At 58.7% G+C, this 19,055-nt stretch overlaps 4 protein-coding genes across 7 annotated transcripts; 2 read left to right on the top strand and 2 right to left on the bottom strand.

Moving 5' to 3' along the window:
• The first annotated feature begins 9,602 nt into the window (after positions 1-9,602).
• Positions 9,603-11,210, top strand: TTC9C (tetratricopeptide repeat domain 9C). Of its 2 annotated transcripts, none has more exons than XM_019486424.2 (4): positions 9,603-9,781; positions 10,061-10,316; positions 10,457-10,649; positions 10,852-10,942. In XM_019486424.2, coding segments are annotated over exons 1-4 (465 nt in total). In that variant the 5' UTR covers positions 9,603-9,766; the 3' UTR covers positions 10,853-10,942. The 2 variants fall into 2 exon arrangements, with proteins under 2 accessions (XP_019341969.1, XP_006271036.2); XM_006270974.4 differs by having other exon boundaries at positions 9,606-9,781; positions 10,457-10,639; positions 10,852-11,210.
• A 589-nt stretch (positions 11,211-11,799) lies between these two features.
• On the bottom strand, positions 11,800-14,824 carry LOC102566394 (dapper homolog 2). The gene is made up of 4 exons (XM_059718438.1): positions 14,584-14,824; positions 13,704-13,794; positions 13,348-13,551; positions 11,800-12,956 (listed from the first exon to the last, which is right to left on the bottom strand). The coding sequence occupies exons 1-4, from the start codon at positions 14,737-14,739 to the stop codon at positions 11,929-11,931; spliced, it is 1,479 nt and encodes a 492-aa protein (XP_059574421.1). The 5' UTR covers positions 14,740-14,824; the 3' UTR covers positions 11,800-11,928.
• Positions 14,166-16,614, top strand: LOC102566159 (microtubule-associated proteins 1A/1B light chain 3C). Of its 2 annotated transcripts, none has more exons than XM_059718555.1 (4): positions 14,166-14,273; positions 15,143-15,198; positions 15,310-15,416; positions 15,529-16,614. In XM_059718555.1, exons 1-4 carry the CDS (start codon positions 14,258-14,260, stop codon positions 15,734-15,736), a joined length of 387 nt encoding a protein of 128 aa, XP_059574538.1. In that variant the 5' UTR covers positions 14,166-14,257; the 3' UTR covers positions 15,737-16,614. The 2 variants fall into 2 exon arrangements, with proteins under 2 accessions (XP_059574538.1, XP_006271034.3); XM_006270972.4 differs by lacking the exon at positions 14,166-14,273 and adding an exon at positions 14,952-15,032.
• On the bottom strand, positions 16,590-19,053 carry ZBTB3 (zinc finger and BTB domain containing 3). 2 transcript variants are annotated; one of them, XM_006270971.4, is made up of 2 exons: positions 18,990-19,053; positions 16,590-18,399 (listed from the first exon to the last, which is right to left on the bottom strand). In XM_006270971.4, exon 2 carries the CDS (start codon positions 18,342-18,344, stop codon positions 17,091-17,093), a length of 1,254 nt encoding a protein of 417 aa, XP_006271033.1. In that variant the 5' UTR covers positions 18,345-18,399; positions 18,990-19,053; the 3' UTR covers positions 16,590-17,090. The 2 variants fall into 2 exon arrangements, with proteins under 2 accessions (XP_006271033.1, XP_019336275.1); XM_019480730.2 differs by lacking the exon at positions 18,990-19,053 and adding an exon at positions 18,587-18,674.
• Positions 19,054-19,055: the final 2 nt, after the last annotated feature.

The following is a 19,055-nucleotide window of genomic DNA, read 5'->3' as shown; positions in this document are numbered from 1 at the left end:
CACAGACAGTCACGGCAGTGTTGTCAGCACGGGGGGTGCTGAGCAGTGAAAAACACAGGACATAAAGGCTTCCGCTTTCATATCAGTAGAAGACAGAGGACCAGAAAACCTGACTGCCCTCTATAAAACTGGATGAATGGCCACCCTATGTTGAAACCCTCCAAATCTGAAAGAGTAATCTACAGAAGGAGTGTTCAGTTCCAAACAATAAAAAACCACCACGTTTTGATAAACCCATCCCTCAGGTTTTAAGATTTTTTTTATCCTGCACGATTTTGAAAGGAAATGCATTGTTTCACAACCCGTTCCAAATCCAGTAAAACAAGAGGTTCAGATTCTTATCGAGATAAGGCCTTGCACCTGTGAAATAGGATTTCAAGGTGTTCTTTTAGCTCCGGTACAACCAACCTCATACCAAAAGTGAAACATTTTAAACTGTGAAACTTACCTTTCCCTAAAGCTAAATGTTCACAGTACAATAGGAACCTAGGCTTTTAGCTCTGCACTGTAGCCAGTTACCTAGTTAAACGGCCTGAGAAACAGTCCCAGTACTGAACCTTACCAAGATAGAAATTAATTGTGATCTATGTGTACCTACACTTTCTGTATGAGACAGGTGTAGGCATAGGCTACATGCTTCAATTTGAATTTCAGTTTCCTACCTGTAGAAACTGAAAGTGCCTTATTTACCACAGGGCTGAAGCCAGCAGTTATCTCCCGTTCATTCACGAGAAAAATCTTTAATTGCTGCTCTTTTAAAGCATGAACATGGCCAGTGCTTCCTCCCACCATTTTGTGCTGGCAGCTCTTGTGTTTTCATTGCAAATCTTGCCATATGTGCTGCCTTCCTTAAAACCCCGGCTCTTGGAGGCATGTGATTATGTGGAACTCAGCTTCCATTTAAAAAAAACAAGCATCTGGTCTTCATGGATGCAGAGAAAACTGGGGAAAGGCATCTTCTAAGGACTGAAAACCTGTCAAATAGAGTCTAAGATTACAAATACAAAGCAATGACAGCACATATCACTGTGTGGAAGGAGGAAGGAAGGAAGGAAGGAGAGCATGGTGAAAGGGACTGCATGCAAACTTCATGGCAAAGCCTTGTCATCTAATATACCAAGATTTCAGCTTCTCACATTGACCAAAATTGTCTTGCTGTTTTCATGTGCTCCCTCATTTGCCTGTATCCTCTAATACACTCTGTGACACGTTATTATTTGAGGTGAGGCGCTGTATACAGATCAATGACTCATAGACTACGAGGCCTTCTCGACAGGCAGTCAGTAGTAGGAAGCAGCATTTCACCAGTGATGGCTCCTGTTTTCATTGGTGAAAAGACTACAGCGATTTCTCACAATGCTGCATTGATATTACGATACACACCCATGATGAATGCAGAAGGTGCATTAGAATAATAGAAAATCATAAAAAATTAGGGTTGGAAGGGACCTCAGTAGTGTGTTATTGTGGATCTTAGGAAAAGGCAGGGAGATTCCTTGTTCTCATTAAGCCTTTATTGTAACAACTAAGCCCTGAACCCAAAATGGTCCACCAGCCATGTCCTCTGGATGACAACACTTTTAACCCTTACTACTACATCCCCCCCCTATTCTCGGGAAAATTTGACACAGACTAGGTTACAATAGGAACCTAAGCAAAGGAAAAACATTGGTCAGTCTATTCATTTAGACCAGACTACTTCATAGGTCTAATCTCTTCAGTGGAACCGAGGCACATCCAGACCTAGTGTGGTAAACAGGTGGAATATGACGGAAATGTTCTTGATCCCTATGGAGAAGACCACTAGGAGCACGTCTAGATGTGTATAGACATTTGGATCCCCGGGGACAAGGAGCAGCGGTGAATCTTGTGCTGCCACTTCTCGTCCCCAGGGAATGCCTGTGCCACGCGTGCTTTGGCGCACAACAAGTTGCCCCAGGTGGGGTAGGGGAGGCTGGGGTCAGGACTGTGCTGGCCCCAGCAGCCTTACCTGGGGTTCTGGGGGCTTCCTGGAGCTGCAGCCATGGCAATTCTGCCAGGTGGAGCCTGGCTGGCAGCTGCAGCATGGCTCCAAGTGGTTTTTTTTCACTTTATTTTTGACCCCTGGATATCTGTGGGAAAAAAAATGGAGCAGCACACGTTTGGGCAGTGTGCCCTTGCAGCGCAGAGTACACCAGACTATGCAGTATGTGGCACTGCAAACGTGTTTGCAGCGCCACATACCGCATGACCGTGCTCATCTGGATGTACCCTAAGCGTCTTTTGAACGAGGGGTATCTGCCCTAGCCTGGATGGTGCCTTGAACCCCTGGATCAGGGATCCAAACTTTCTGCTGTGGGGAAAGAGCAGGTACATGCGTTGATGCATGTCTTGCGTTATATTTCCATCTCTGACAGTCCTGCATCTGTTTGTCTTTCTCACTAAATTCCTGTGGATCGACAAGTTTTGGAACCATGTAATTTATCATACTTGGTAGGGTTGTATGGAGTCGACGACTCATAAGCAATTTAGCTGGGCTCCACCTATGCTCCAATGGTGCTGAACGGTAGATCAAGAGTGCCTTATAGAGGTCTTCGTTCTTCTGGAGCAAATTCTTCACAGTCCGCACTGCATGTTCTGCTTCTCCATTACTACGGGGGAAATGTGGACTGCTGGTGACATGATGAAAGTCATACTGGGCTGCAACCTGCTTAAACACAGCTCCAGAAAACAGTGGGCCATTATCAGTTCTTAAAACTGAAGGTATGCCATGGCACGCATATATTCTCTTCAATGCCATTATAGCTCTCTCTGTTGTGGTGCTCTGTAATTGCACCATCCCCAAGTAACGGGAATAATAACCAATAACAACGAGGTAAACAGAACCCTTCCAGGTGAACACCTCAGCTCCCAACATCTGCCATGGATGATCTGTGGATCAGTCGTAAGGCATGGCTCCACATGGACTGGTCGGTGTTGAGCGTTGCAAACCTTGCAACTGGCCACCCAGTTCTGTATGTCATCCCAGATGGAGGGCCATCAAACTGTCTGGCAAGGCCTGGCTTGATATTTTGTAATGCCCTGGTGAGTATCGTGAATTTTCTCTAGGATTTCCTGACGTAGCGTTGAAGGTATCGGTACCCTGTTGTGGAACACGACTGAGTCCCTGACAACATGGAGACTGAGTCTCTCTTGTTGGTACTTTGCCAGTTCACAGTCCTTGAGTCTTACTTGAGGCCATCCTTCCAAGCAGTATTTCTTGATCTTTTGGCAAGAGGAATCAGCTTCTTGAGCTTCCTGAATTCTCACTTATAGTGAAGCAGGTATGGGTATCCCATCCGCAATAAGCTCCACATAAACAGCAATATCTTGCTCCTGGCGGAGATCTTCTGGAGACAGTGGAGTCTGCAATGGTGCCCTAGAAAGAGCATCGGCTGCTTGTAACACTTTTCCCAGGATATGTACTATATTGTAGGCGAATTTCAGCATTCTGAGGTGAAATCTCTGGATCCTTGGTGGAAGTTCATCGGAGTTTGTCTCCTAACAGAGACACAGTGGCTTGTGATCAGTTTGTAAAGTAAAAGTCAAGCCCACAAGAAAAGTCCTGACTCACTCATGTGTCTGTGTAACTGCTAATGCTTCTTTTTCTACCTGTGCATCTCAAGTTTCAGGTGGAGCAAGCACTCGTGACACAAAAGCAATAGGGACCCAGGGGCCCGCTTCCTGACGTTGCTGTAACACTCTGCTAAGCCTGTACGATGACGCGTCTGCTGCAATACAAGTTTCTCACGTTGGATCATACTGGGCTAGCATCAGGGAGGAACTGAGTATAGATTTGATCTTGTTGAAGGCTGACTGCTGTAGTGGTCCCCAGAGCCATGTATTCTTGTCACTTAAGAGGTCTCTTAAAGGCTTTGTTATTGTTGTCATGTTTGCCACAAAACAACTCAAGTGTGTGGCCATGCCTAAAAATCTGCATAATTCTGGGACATCTTTGGGTTCCGGAAACCCCTCGATGGCTGCAACTTTTGATGGATCTGGTTGTATTCCACGTGGTATAATCCAATGTCCCACAAACATGAACTGCGAAGTAGCAAAAGTTCGCTTTTCATGAAGTGTAACTCCAGCTTCTTGGGGTTTTCTGAGTGTCGCATCCATTCTTGCATCGTGTTCCCAAAAGCCAAAATATCATCAGCCTGGCAAAGAACACCTTCTAGGCCATCCAATATCTGTGACATCCGAAACTGGAAAAATTCAGGAGCTGATGAGATTCTGAAAGGTAGCTGTTTAAACAGTAGCATCCAAATGCAGTAATAAAAGCTGTTAGCTTGGATGATTCAACAGCTAGAGGAATCTGGCAGAAACCTGCCCGAGCATCCAATCTGGTGAAAACTTCGGCTCCTGTAAATTGAGCCAAGGTATGTTCCACAAAGGAAGAACATGTCTTTCTCTGCACACGTATGGTTCAGCCATGTGAGGTCAACACATATCCATCTTTTGGCACAACCCCCATCCCAGAACACCAAGGAATGGGTTCTTCAGTCTTTGTAATTACTCCCATTTCCTCCGTGCGTGTTAGCTCTTCTTTAACTTTGTCCATTAGTGGCAAAGGTACCCGTCTTGGAGTAGTTAATCCACGTGGGATGGCATGAGCTTTTAGGCATATCTGATATTTACCTGACATTTTTCCAACACCAGGAAAGACAGATGAGTATTTGGTGGTACTGCTCCAAGGACTTCTGTTCCACTATTTCATCTGGTCGATGGACAAGTTGCAGTGCCTGTATGGCCAGCAAACCAAGTAAAGCCACAGCAAGATTACCAATCACATAGACTTCCTGGTCTATACATCTTCGCTTCAGTGTCATCTTTGCGTTAAAGGATCCCAGTACTTTGCAGGTAGCGTTTCCTGGTCCCCATAGCTGTTTAGTGGGAGTAAGAAGAATCCCATCCCAATGTGGGCTGTAGTGAGAATCAGGGATAGCTGAACCTGCTGCTCCGGTGTCGGTTTTAAATGGCATTGGCTGTCCATTGAGCTCAATTTCTGTCACCCAGACTCTTGGATCTGATGAAGACTCTGTAACTTCATCTAAAAGTACTGTGCGATCTTCTGTTCTGTGACTTCAAAGATGTGGAGCGACAAACTGAAGCATAGTGACCTTTCTGTTTGCATCACCGACATAACCTGGGGTTTGCCCACACCTGTGGCATCGGCCTCCTTTCCCACTTGTTTGCCGCTGCAGGTGCTGGTTACACCACTGCCTGTGATCCTCGTGCCTGTCAGCTCTTTTTGCATTTGGTTGTAGTTTCTTTCCAGTGTGCATTGCATCACTATAAACTAATGCCTGACAGGACTGAGAACCACTCTTGTTTTCTCTCTGCTGCTATTTAACGAGCTCTGATTGGCGAGCCTGCGTGATAGCCTTCTAGAGCATTAAATCGGGGTCCAGCTGTCATCTTTGTGAGAGCTCTGCATCGCGGAGCCCCGCGACTAAGCAGTCCCTAATGAGCTCCTCCTTAAGCGCCCCATATTGGCAGGAGTCAGCCAGCATATACAAAGAGGTGATGAATTTGTCCACAGGCTCTGAAGGCTCCTGTTCACTGAGACTGAATAGAGCTCGTTCATAAATCACATTTCTTTTGCCCAGGAAACAATCCGTTAGTGCTTCCATCACTGCGGCATATTGCTTTTTCTCTGCCTCTGTAAGAGACAGGACGGCAGGATTTCATCCGCTTGATCTCCCTTAGAGTAGAGTACTCACTCGATAAGCTTCCGACTGTTTGTCCAGACCTGACACTTCCCTGGAGTGATTAAAACACCTGCTCCATCGAGGCCCCGTTCCAGGGGACTGGCCGTCAAACTGGTCTGGTGGTGCAACTGTGAGTGTCCGCGTGGTCTCTGTAGCCAGCCTCAGCACTGCACTGGGCTCTGCCGCAGGTACAGGCATCCCCCCCAGCTCTGCTCTGCACTCGATTCAGCTGCTGCTAGAGTCCGCCCCATGCTTTGGGCATCACCTGTCCGATTCCCCATTGGTGGCAGGGTTCAGCCACTTCTCACACCATGTGTTACTTTGGATCATAGGAAGAGGCAGGGAGACTCTTTTTCTCATCAAGCCTTTATTGTAACAACTAACCCCTGAACCCAAATTGGTCAGCCACCACTTCCTGTGCATGACATCACTCTTTAGTAAGGGAGTTAACCCTTACTACTACAAGGAGGTCACATCTAGTGCAACCCCCTGCTCAGAGCAGGACCAGCCCCAGCCCCAGCCTCAGCTCCATCATCCCAGCCAAGGCTTTGTCTACCCAGGTCTTCAAAACCTCCAAGGATGGAGACTCCACCTCCTCTCTGGAAAACCTGTTCCAGTGCTTTGCTACCCACCTAGCAAGAAAGTTTTTCCTAATATCCAACCTCAACTTCCCTTGCTGCAACTTGACACCATTGCTCCTTGTTCTGTCAAATGCTGCTGCAGCACCAGAGTTTGAGGGCCTGCAGCTCCCGGCCCTGTTTTGGTTTGCAAATAGAAGTGTTGGGAAGTTTGGCCAAATAAGCCCTAAAATAACAATGCTGTGCCCAAGGTAAATTTGTCTGTAAACAGTCAAATGCAGCTCTCTGCACTCAGGTACAGTACGTAACAAAAGCAAGCAAACAAGCAAGGGGATGTTTAAGTTGACAGTGTCATTTTGTTGAAGGAACAAGACATTTCCTAACTCAGGGATGCAACTCCGGTGTTTTTCTTTAAGCCTAAATTCCTGAAGGCCTGTGGTTGTAACAGGGTCTCCACTTCCATGTAAAAGCCAGAGCACATTTCTAATTCTGATGGTTGAAGAGAAGAGCATCATAACATGCAAGTCCCCATCAGTATCAGGGGCAGGACTGTCTTGTATGGAATTTCTTTTGTTTCCATGAACCCACTCATTTCCCACGGAAGAAAGTACCAGAGATGGAAATTCCCTATGCTGCAGCCTGAATCAAGAGTGGGCCTTCATGTGTTTTCCCCAGCTGAGACCTCTTTCCTGCAGCGTTGGCAGGCGGTGTTTTCCCTGCATGTTACATGAACAGGAACGTGCTTTTCCCAAATAGAAAGTGCAGTGCAGCAGGGTCTTCTGCCAATTTCTGAGCCTCCTGCTGACCATTCAGAGATGCACTTGGATACAAACTGTCAGAGAAGGATGGAAAGCATGGTGATTTGATCCCCAATGACCTTGAGAAGAATGTGTTTTTCTCTGAGGCCGGTTGTTCAGTGAGATTCCAAAAAAAAATTGGCTTTTGCATGGATATCTCGGTTATTGCCAATAATGGCAGCACAAGGCCTGGAAGGGACGTTGACCCCCCTGCCTTGGGGCTTTACACAGTGCTCGTCTGCTAGAGACGAAGCTGAGATCTGAGGTGGGGGCAGATTATCAGACATCTGTGCCTGCGAGGCTCTTTGTGCAGTGTCTGGGTGCTGGCCAGCATCGGAGGGAAGACACTGGGATTGCTGGATCTTGGGTCCTGTATTGTTATTTCTAGGATGTGTGGTCACGGCAGCGGCACTGTTACTACCCCATTGAACTAAGGCAGTGGTTTTCAACTCTGTTAGACACTAGGCCCTCCTTATTAATCTTGAAGCACCCTGTGTTAGAGCCCAGGCCAGCTTTCATTCATGCTTGGACTCCAGAAAAATACTAGAACAGCTCTTCTGTTGCAAAGAACTCAGATCACGACAGGTCAGACATGGCTTAGACACTATTGATTCCTCTTTGAAATTGTCCCTGAGTTTCCTTTGTGAACTATACGTAAGCACTGGGACACCTAACAGTGCTAATATTATGTGGCACTCGTACGAGGATCTCAGGGCACCCCGGCTGAGAATCACTGAACTAAGGAGACATGCAACCTTGGCAAGAACTTGTGGTTCTTTTCTGTTTCCCCCCACAATATTTTATATCTACTGGTGCCAGCTAAGCACTGATGGGTGTTCTACTCTTGAAAGGATCCTGTCTTCATAATGCAACAGCAACAAGGATAATCTGAGCTCTGGAGGGGCTTCCCTCTGAAGAGAGACTAATTCAGCCAGGCCCGCTCAGTTTAGAAAAGAGATGCTCGAGGGGGGACCGTTAGAAAGACCATTTCTAAGCCAACAATAAGTGTTTACAAAATAATAAATGATGAGAAAGTTGCTCGGGATTTATTACCGGCTGTCTCTCATGACACAAGAACGAGGGGTCACAGCATGCAGCTAGTAGGCCGTAAATTTAAAACTAACACAAGGAAGTTTTTTCACCCAGCATGGAATTCAGGTGTGGGACTTGTTGCCACCAGATGTGGTAGAAGCTGAGCGTTCAGCCCTATTCACATTCTTGAAGGAAAGGGCCATCGGTAGCTATGGAGCACAGGAGTGAGGAGCACGGCCTCCTGCCTGGACCCTTGCTGCTGGAGGCTGCAAGTGGGAGAGGTCAGACCCTGGTCGCTCTCCGCTCTCTGGAAGGGAGCTGGGCCAGATGGACCTCAGGCCAACCCAGCGCATGGCAGGGCTTATGTTCTTATTTTTGGTGGCACTAACAGCATTAAAAGCTGCGAGACAAAACTCCCAGCTCCTTACGTCAGGAAAGACCTCCCTGCTCTGTCCCGTCCCCCCATCTCTTTGCTGCCTGACATCTGGGCCCCTTTACATCCAGCACAGCTAAGGGCGTTTTAATTTCCCAAGGGAAGCTCATAGTAAATCCTCCCAGTGCAGAGAAAACTTCTACTTTTGGGCTGCTTTCAAGATGCAGCAAGGGAACTTTAGGTTAGATATTAGGAACAACTTTTTCACCAGGAGGGTAGTAAAACACTGGAACAGGCTCCCCAGAGAGATGATGGACTCTCCATCCTGGGAGGTTTTGAAGACCTGGGTAGACAAAGCCTTGGCTGGGATGATGTAGTTGGGGCTGGTCCTGCTTGGAGCAGGGGGTTGCACTAGATGTGACCTCCTGAGCTCCCTTCAACACTCATTGCCTATGATTCTGGTCACGGGTGAATCTAGGATATTGAAAGGGAGATGCAGACGGCGTGGGGCACCGTGGCGTACAACCCAGCACGTATTTCTCTCCAGCTTCTAGTTTCTTTTTCTTGAAGTGGCTCCCAAACTCTGACAGATTGCGCACCGCCAATTAAAAATGACACAACCTTCAGTACCACCAGCAAATGTTTCGGTTCATCCTTCAGGACCGCCAGCGACCGTTTGCCGGATAAAATCATCGCGGTCGATCCGTTAACACATACCACCGACAGGTCGTCCGCGTGCCACCGGTGGTTCCCGTCCCACAGCTCGGGAACGGCTGCTCTAAAGCGAAACAAGACGCCTTATGCTTTCCTAGGGCTGGATCTCCGCTTGCAGACCCGAGCCCGAAACACGTGCAAGGTGACGGGATCCTAAAAACCCGGGACAAACTAGGCAAAAAACAAGAAGCCAAAGAGTTTGCTTCCTTCCTCCAGCTGGCATTAGCAGGGCCACACAACAAAATCCACCCGGAGCTGCAGTCCAGTATTTTTTTCCCCGGAGGGGAATGGTTCCCACCTCTCTGAGTTGAGGCTACAATTAAGAAGCGGTGGGGGGGGGGCTCGGAGGGGTGGGGAAGGCGAGCGGGGAGCTGCACCCCGGGCCGGGCCGGGCCGGGCCGGGGATGCCCCCGCTGCAGCCCCCCGGGCAGGGGGACCCGGCTCCCGCGCCCGCCCCGGTCACATGGAGCCCGGGAGCCCTGCCCAGCGCCGCCGCTTGCGCTTCCAGGTCAGGGCGCGGAGCTGCAGCGCGGCGGAGCCCGGATGGCGGCGGCGCAGGTACCGCGGCCGGGCTCGGAGCTCTCCGGCTCCGGGGAGGGGGTGGCAGAGCGGGCACGGCTCCCTCCTCCCAGCCGGGCTGGGTCCCATCGCTCCGAGCAGCCTAGGGAGGAGCTGGGCTCCTGGGCCCTCCGCCTGCCCCCTGGCACGGAGCCCCCTGCTCCGGGCAGCGCTCCCCAGAGCCAGCTGCCTCTGCAGGCCGGCATCCCCCGGGCAGGCGGGCACGGCTGGGTGGGCACGGCCGGGTGGGCGTGCAGCTGCTCCCCTTTGCGCCCGCAGGCCTCGCCGAGGGAGGCCGTGGACCTCCGGCTGCGGGAAGCCCAGCGCTTCAAGGAGGAGGGGAACCGGTGCTACAAGGAGGGGTGCTTCCGAGACGCCGTGCGCCGCTACCACCGGGCACTGCTGCAGCTGCGCGGGCTGGACCCCAGTGTGCCCTGCCCGCTGCAGGCGTTCGGCTCCCAAGCCCCGCGGGCCACGCCGGAGCAGGAGCAGGCCCTGCAGGCCACCCAGGCCGACTGCTACAACAACCTGGCAGGTGAGATCGCCCTTTCCATCCCTCCGTCTGCCCCGGACCGAGGCTGGCCCTTGCCAGCCTCCTGGGATGCCCGCCAGAGCAGTGCCGATGCCCCAGCTCGCCGGCTCCCTCACAACGCCATCGCCCCATGTATCCTGCAGCCTGTCTCCTCCGCATGGAGCCCGTGAACTACGAGCGGGTGAAGGAGTACAGCCTCAAGGTGCTGGAGAAGCAGCCCGAGAACGCCAAGGCCCTGTACCGCGCCGGCGTGGCCACCTACCACCTACGGGACTACGACCGGGCGCGGCGCTACCTCGCTGAGGCCACGCGGTGGCAGCCCCGGGGTGAGCGCTGGTGAGGCTGTTGGGGGCACGGGGCAAGATGGAGGGACCTGGGACTCGTCAGGGCTAAAGGCGGGCCCTGAGCTAACTGCAAGGGCAGCACGGAGCCCTCTCGGTGGGTGGCAGGGAGGCTGAGGCATGGAGGGGGCGCTGGGTGCAGGAAGGGACCATGCCCCATGCTTCAGCGTGTCCTGTCTCTGTCTCCCACCCCCCAGACACCAATGTGCAGCGCTACCTGCAGCTCACGGAGTCACAGCTGAGCACCTACCACCAGAAGGAGAAGCAGCTCTATCTGGGCATGTTTGGCTAGAGCCACTCCTGACCCACACCCTGTTGAAGACATCGGGATCCTGCAGCTGCCTCGGGACCAGCCTCATTGGCTGTAAGAGACCTATGGGGTCCCTCGGGGATGCCCTGGACAGGTGGCAAAGACTCTCTTCCCTGCAGGGTGGGCTGCTTTCTGTGCCCAGACGGTCTGGGGCTGGGCAGTGACTGAGAGCTCAGCCGGGACCAGGACTGCGGGCTGGGTGTCTGGCTTGGTCAACCCCTCCATAAAGGAGCACATCTGCCTGCCTCCCTAGTGTGGATGCCTTCCCTGCCCTCCCCCCGCTCCCCGCCCCAGAGGCTTGCAAGAGAGCCCCGGAGGTCTCTGCTATCGGCCTCTCGTTTCCAGGGTGACCATGGCTGGGCTGCCTCGTTGCCCTAGCGACTAATTCCTGGGGTCTGAGCTATGCCTGGCATCCCAAGCCCCGACCTCCCCCCTACCCTGCCCTGACCCCAGCCCAGCCAGAGTGGGAGCTTCCAGGCATCCCCCGGCTGCCAGCTCCCTCATCTCTGTAAGGATCCCCAGTGCCAGGCTGGCCGTGGGGGGAAGCCCAAGCTGGAGTCCACCTGCTCCGGGGAGTGGGTGTCTTCATGCAGCTTGCTAAAGGCTGCATCCTCTTCCCTTCTCCTTAAACAAACATCGCCTGTTTGCTCTCCTGTGGGCAAACAACTGCCTGCCAACGCCCCTGTTCCCAGGTGCTCCAGCACCGGGCTGCCCGGGCAGAGGGGGAAGGCATCTGGGCTCCCTGCCAGGGCACCATACCCTCAGCACCTTGCATTTAACATGCTAGCCCTAGCCCCCAGCCCAGTCCCTTTCCAGCTCTGGAAGAGGCAGAGGCTGCATTGTAGCTTTTATTGTTCCCAGAGAAAGGAGAGTGAAAGCTGGTGTCTTGGGATTCATGGCCCCAGCACGCAGGGCTGGGAGCCCAGTCCAGGCAGGGGAAAGGCCAGAGGCACCTGTGCCCGAGTCACTTGGAGCCCTTGTGAGCCGCAGGGCGCAGTGAGAGGCGCACCATCCTCTTGAGCTCCTTGAGGGAGCGAGCTCGCTGCAGCTTGGTGCCGCCCGGGTCGCCGGTGGGGAGCGTTAGGGCCCTGCCTGAAGCCGGCGGTCGCCACTCCTCGGCCAGGCTGCCGGCGTCCTCCTCGCCGAGGCTGCAGGTGCTGCCACTCCCCAGGAAGCAGGAGTCCGTGGACAGAGCCAGCGGCCGGCGGCGTGGGGGCAAGCAGGGCTCCGCAGCCCGGACAGAGGAGATCTCCAGCACAGACGCCCACTTGGGGCGGCCGGGGGCAGCTGGGCACACGTTGCCCTCCGAGCCACAGCGATGGCTGCCCTCTCTCCGGCGCCGCAGGCTGAGCCGCCGCAGCAGCTCCCGTGGCCCCAGCCAGCCACGCTCCGGCCCCTCCGCCGCTCGCACCAGCTCCCGCGAGGCGTGCTTGCCCCGGTACAGCCGTTCCCCGGCCCCCCGGCCCCTGGCGAGGGCCTCAGGCTGGCATGCTGGCATGCTGGAGCTCTCCGGCTCTGGGCCTAGCGAGAGGTGCTCCAGGAGGGAGCCCAGCGAAGTTGCGGCGGGGGCCTCAGGGGAGCGCAGGTGGGAACAGGTGGAGATACGCCGGCGAAGCTTCCAGCCAGGTGCAGGGCCAGCGCCCGGTGGGGAGCCGCAGACTGAGGCCAGCGCCTGGCTCTTGGTGGGCTCAGCTGCCCGGCACCGATACCGCAGCACCAGCTTGGAGATGTAGCGCTCAAGCCGGGCCCGGCGCTGCTCCTCCGACAGGGCTGGCTGGTTCTGAGCTGTGGGCATGGCCTCCTCCTCCCTCAGGTCCTCCTGGGAGGGGTCCCGGGACAGCCCGCTAGTGAAGAGGGGGCTCTGCAAGGCCACGGCGTGCAGTGGGCTGGGGTAACAGTAGATCTCGCTGGTGCTACGGGACACCAGGTCGCACTTGTAGGGCCGGCACCGGGGCCCCAGCTCACCCAGGCTCAGCAGGAAGTCCAGGTCACCTGCAGGGAGGGCACGGGGAGGCGTGGAGCACAGAGCGGAGGGGGCTGGGGTCCCGGAAGGGATTTCCCCCCTCCTGTGGCTACAGGGGCCAGGCTGGGGGTCACAACTGGACATTGGGAGGCAGGAGCTGGAGGGTCTTTCCCCTTGGCTCTGGGTCCCCCCCAGCGGCTGCATTGGGGTCCAGAGGGAATCTCAGCACGACCTGGCAGGTTTCCCCTTCCCCTGCAGCTGGGCACAGCCCCTGCCTGGGGTCTCTCCAGCACCTATGAACACCCCTTGCCAGGGAGGGACCAGCTGAGTCTGTAACGGGTCCCCAGCTCCATGCCACTCGGAGCTGTATGGGGGACCAGGAGCAGCCCCCACAGGCAGATCCCGGGGGGCCGTGTTTACCTGTGGAGACCGGCCTCCGAGCTGGGGCACCGACCGCCATCAGACGCCGCAGCTGGAGGTCCAGGATGCGGGTGGCCGCCTCGTCCATGGAGTGGGGCCGCGGGCCGGGCAGCCAAGACAGGGACCCGCGGCTGCCAGCGCCGTCGCTGAGCACCGAGGAGCAGGAGTCGGACAGGGAGCCCATCTCGCTGGTCTCATAGAAGCCTGTGGGGAGCTGGCAGCTGAGCAAGGCAGGGCTCGCTGCCCGCTCCCTGAGCCCCAAACCCCTCTACCTGCCCCCGCGCAGGCAGCCAGGGCCCCAGCCTTGCCCTGCCCCATTGGAGGCTGGTGGGGGAAGCCCATGGCCCCAAACCTACCGGAGCTGGGCCGGGAATCGGCCTCCGAGGCCTCCAGCAGGTCATCCGAGCGGCTCCGGTCCAGCTGAGCCGGGGGCGATGGGTCCTTGACCTGCAGGGAGGAGCGAAGGGGGTCAGCACCAGGCCCATCTCCCCCTCCCCGGGCCCCTCAAGGTCCTGGGTGTCCGGGGCTGGACAGTGCCTCCCTCCCCAGAGTTGGCTGCACCTTGACCCCCCGGGGCTGACTCAAGGCGAGATAAGAGCTCCCTGCCCTGGGCTCAGAGGCCAAGGGGGTAAAGACTACGCTCCCCAGCCAGGCTGACTGGCGCTGGGAAGAGGCTGGGGGGTTGCACGGTCCTTGCTCCTGCCCCACGGGGATGGCCGCATGGCTGCAGGCGCGTGCATGCGCGCACACACGCGCGCGTGCAGCTCACCTGGGAGCCGGGCCAGGCTCTGCCCGCGCTTCCACCACCTGCTCGTGGCCCCAGCTGGCGCCCGGCCCGGCCCGGCCATCTGGCTGGAGGAGGGAGCCAGGCTGGGGCGGAGGCGGCGCAGGAGGGCCAGGCAGGAAGCCGATGCCACTAACAACAGGTGAATTGTTCCCTCCGGAGCCAGCCCAGCCGCGCCGCGCGGGCTCCCGCCCCCCGTGCAAGCAGCAGCGGGGTGCCAGCTGCCCCGGGGGCAGGAGACGCAGCCCCCCCCCCCCAAAGTGTAGAGAGCTGCGCGACCCCTCTCCCCGCACGCAGCCCCCAGCAGTGGGGGCAGACCCCGCGCCCCAGGGACAGCTGCTGGGGGGCTGCGCCACCCCCAGCGGGGTCAGCCCCCCTCCCCACACCTTGCAGCCCGCAGCGTGGGGGGCCGGTCCCCCCGGGCCAGCGCTGGGGGCCCCCGAGGCGCTCACCTGCGGTGCCGCCCGGCCCAGGGCTCCGGCCACGGCCCCGCGCTGCGTGTCCCGCAGCAGCTCGAGCTCCAGCAGCCCGGCCAGGCTGGCCTGCAGCCGCTCCCCCACCCGGCCCCGGTCGCTGCCGGCCCGGGGCGCGGCGCCGCGGCGGGACATGGGGCTCCGGGGCCGCGGCGCAGACAAAGGGGCCGGGGCTGCTTCGGGCGAGCGGGGCGGGGCGGGGCCGGCCAGGGAGGGGTTAAGGAGGCGGGGGGGGGCAATTCCCACCCCCGGCCGGGGCAGGGGGCAATTCCCGGCCCCGCCTCCCCGCCGCGCCATTGGCTGGCGCGGCGGGGGGGGCGGAGCCCGGCCCGGCCCGGGCACATATAAGCGCGCGGGGCCCGGGGGCAGCGCCGCCGCGATGTCCCCGCACGAGCGCCGCGGAGCCTTCAAGCAGCGCAAGAGCTTCGGTGCGGGGCGGGGCGCCGGTCCCGGGCAAGGGGGGCAGGTCGGGGGGGGGTGGCCCCTCTCCGCCTTGGCCGTGACCGTGACGGCCCAGTCCTGCATCCGTGTCCCGCAGCCTCGAGGCAGCGCGAAGTGGCGGCCGTGCGAGCCAAGTTCCCCAACAAGCTGCCCGTGAGTGAGACCCTGGCGTGGGGTGGGGTGGGGTCTGCCTGGTATCTCTAGCCCTGGTTCTGGGGGGGCTGGGCTGGCCCAGGGGGGAGCCGTGCTGCTTTCTGCCCCCAGGTGATCCTGGAGCGCTACCCCAGGGAGAAGGCGCTGCCCGTCCTGGACAGGACCAAGTTCCTGGTGCCGCAGGAGCTGACCATGGGGCAGTTCGTGGCCATCATCCGGTGAGGCACGGTCCCCCCCCACGCCAGCGTACGGGTGCCTTCCTAGGGTGGTCCCTGGCTGGGGGCTCAGGGCTGCTTGGGAGGGCCCCCGTAACCGTGCCCCGCTCCCTAGGAACCGCATGGCGCTGAGCGCTGCCCAGTCCTTCTACTTCCTGGTGGAAGGCAACCGGAGCCTGATCAGCGCCTCCCTCACCATGGCCGAGGTGTACGCCCGGAGCCGGGACCCCGACGGCTTCCTCTACATGACCTACGCCTCGCAGGAAGTCTTTGGCGGAGCGGGACCGCGGCTCGGGCACCCGAGTCCAGCTGGAGCCACATAGACACTTCGAGGATCCTGCTTGGTGCTGTGCCAGGCTGGAGTGACTCTGGAGCAGGCTGCCCATGTGGACGGTTCTTAGATGTTCCCACGGGGCGTGGCTCAGACTTGCCCCTTCTCATTGCACAGATCCACTGCTGCACCCCACCACGAGGCTGGGATGGGGTCCTGCACAGGGGGAGCACGGCCCCTTCCTTCCCTCTGCACATGCGTGCACACAGCTGCCCCGGGGGAGGGTGGAGGGGCACTGCACAGGGTCAGAACGGGGATGCGGTAGGGGCAGTGGGAAGGGAAGGCACCAGCTCCACTACTCATGGGATCAGTGGGGCACGGGGTGTCCTGGCTCCCCTGGCCCCAGGCTGCTGTTGGTGAGTCCGTAAAGGCTTCCGGATGCCTGGTGGGAGGGAAGGGGGCCAGGATTTGGGACGTGTATCCACAGGAAACTTGGGGAAGGCAAAGTCTCTTGTGACCTGCCCTGGCTCTGTCTTTGGCAGCTAGACCAGGGCCCAGTGGGTTATGGCCTGAGGCTTGAGGTCACCTGGGTGGGGGTTGCCTAGACAGAGCTGGGGGGGGAAGGAGTAGGGACAGAAGTAGGTATATGGTTGGGGGGTAAGGGAGGAAGTGATCCACACCTTTCCTTCCCCCACTGACCCAGGCCACGGGTGAAACACTGTCTCCAGCATTGAGGGGTGTACATGCACAGAGATAAGGCATGCAGGACCTGGCTCTGCCCCATGTCCCACAGCGCTCAGCTTGGTGGTGCCTGAGCAGTGCCCCGTCCTGTCCCAGCAGCCGGGGGAGAAGGCTCTGGCCTGAGCAGGAGGCAGGCGGCGCAAGAGAGAGCAAGGCGCAGAGAGTGGGAGAGCTCAGTGCTGGCTTTACTACAGACCTCGAGTCCCAGCCACGGTTTTCCCCCCTCCCCAGTCCCAGCCTGCTGCAGCGGCGAATACCAGACACGCATCCAGGCCAGGGCAGGCTCACAGAAACCAGACCCCCTGTAGGGCTCAGAGACATGGGGCAGCTGCTTTGGATCGGGGTCTTAAAACCTCATTTCCACCCTTTTTGAAGAGCCACAACTAAGGACAGCACTGACCAGCCATGAGCACATGGACACTCCCCCACCCCGCACTGGGGTCAAGTTGAAGTGGGTCCCGGGGAGGCAGCTGTATTCAAACTATGTACAGGAGCCAGTGGCATGTAAGGCCCTGGGCCTGGCCCCATCCCCATCTGGTTGGGGCTGGAAGACAGTGGGTGGGTTGAGCGCTCGACACGGGGTCCCCTCGCCCCACAGCTGGGGGGAGCAGAGTCCTGTGACTTCCCAGCCCCAGCCCCCTGCAGCGGGGGACTCTGGCCCGGCCCTAGGAGGGGTTGTCCAGGTCCTGTTTGCAGCGCTTGGCAGCCAGGTCCTCGTTGTGGGCCTTGCGAATGTGGCGGTAGAGGTCCCCGGACTGCGTGTAGCTGCGCAGGCAGTAGCGGCACTCGTAGGGGCGCTCGCGGGTGTGCACGGTGGCGTGGCGCCGCAGCGTGTAGGAGCACGAGAAGGTCTTGCCGCAGGTCTTGCAAGTCGGCACGTCCTCAGCAAACAGCCCAAAACCGCTGTGCGCCTCGTACTCGGGCAGGTACATGGGCTCTGCCAGGGGCGGCGTCACCAGCCCAGGGTAGGCCTGACTGCCCGGCACTGACATCATGTGGTACGGCGGCAGTGTCTCCGGTGCCAGGAAGCCGGCCTCGGGTGATGCCTCCTCTAGCCCCGCCGGCTCCTCGAAGGCCTCAGCATGGCGCCCGCAGCCCCCGCCTGGGCCCGTCTCGCGGGGGAAGAGGCTCTCCAGGCTCCGCGGCTCGGCCACATCCGGCTCCTCATCTGAGATGACAATAGCCTCCACTTTCACTTTGACGGGCCCTGGTGGGTAGAAGCTGTCTGTGCCCCCGGCCCGTGGCTCGGCTGCCAGCCCAGCCATGGCGCCTGCGGGGGTCAAGTAGCCATGGGGCAGGGTTTCTGTGGAGCTACTGGGGCTGGACAGGGAGATGTCGGGGGCGGCTGGGGCCCCGTGCGGGGAGTCGCCCTCCATGCCGGGTTGCGTGGTGTCGGCCATATCCGCGGCAGGCGCCAGGGGCTCGGCCTTCTCGCAGGGGCCGGCTTTGGGGCCAGGTGGGGCCTCGGGGCAGGGTGGCAGCACCACCGCCGCCTTGGAGGTGCTGGGGAGAGCCTCGGCATCGTCCTCCCGCTTGGTGCTGTCGGCCTCGGCCAGCGCCCGGGCCTGCAGCCGCTTCTTGCAGACCTTGACCACGTCGTTCATGTGCAGGTAGCTGGCGGCGGCCAGCACGTCCTCCACGGGCGCGGCCTCGAAGGCCAGCGTGCCCTGGTACATGAAGTCGAGCAGGAGGCCGAAGGCGGCGGCCGTGACGATGTCTCCGTTGACGCGGGCCAGGTCGCGGGCGTCCAGGCGCTCGCGGTAGAACATGTGGAAGAAGGGGCTGCAGGCGGCCAGCACGGCCCGGTGGGCCCGGAACTGCGCGCCCCCCACCTGCACCGTGCAGTCGCACAGGAAGCCCTGGCGCCGCTGCTCCCGCAGGCTCTGCAGCAGCTGCCGCCCGTGCTCCGGGAACTCCATGCCGGCGCTGGCCCCCCGGCCGCGGACCGACCCTCAGGCGGCTCCGGGCATCGCCCTGCGGGGGGAGAGGAGGAGACGTGGGGTCAGCGCCGGCCTGAACCAGCCCCTGCGTACCCCCCCCCAGGCAACTGCTGCCTGCGACACCCCCTCCCCCTGCAGCCCCCGCCCCAGGGGTCATGACCCCTGTATCCAGGCATCTGCACCCCATGACACGCCCCCCCCCGGGGGGCTGACCCCCGTACCTAGGCATCTGCACTCCCGCGGAGCGGGAGCTATGGGGTGTAGATGGCTAGATCCAGGGGTCAGACCCCCGGAGTGGGGGCTATGGGGGGGGGTGACCCCTGGACCCAGGCATCTGCACCCCCGTGACACCCCCTCCCTATACCCCCACCCCAGGGGTCATGACCCCCGTACCCAGGCAGCTGCACCCCGCTCCCCACAGCCTGCCCCCCCATGACGCCCTGCCCCCCCCGGGAGCCCCAGTCCATGGGGGTCCCCCCATAGCACCCCGGGTGGGGGCGGGGCTTGGGCCTGGTTAGGCTGGGGCGGGGCCTGCGGGCCGGTTCCGGTTCCGGGGGCGTGCCCCGCGGGCCGGATCCGGGGCTCCGGGCCGCCCGGTTCCCGAGTTCCCCCGTCCCCACTCACCACAAAGCAGCGGCCTGGATGGGCCCGCCCCCTGCCGCCCGATTGGTGGACGGTCCGCGCGACGCT

Source organism: Alligator mississippiensis, chromosome 15 (genome assembly GCF_030867095.1).
Source record: "Alligator mississippiensis isolate rAllMis1 chromosome 15, rAllMis1, whole genome shotgun sequence".
NCBI classification, from domain to species: domain Eukaryota; kingdom Metazoa; phylum Chordata; order Crocodylia; family Alligatoridae; genus Alligator; species Alligator mississippiensis.
This window is presented reverse-complemented; position numbering and strand designations above follow the sequence as displayed.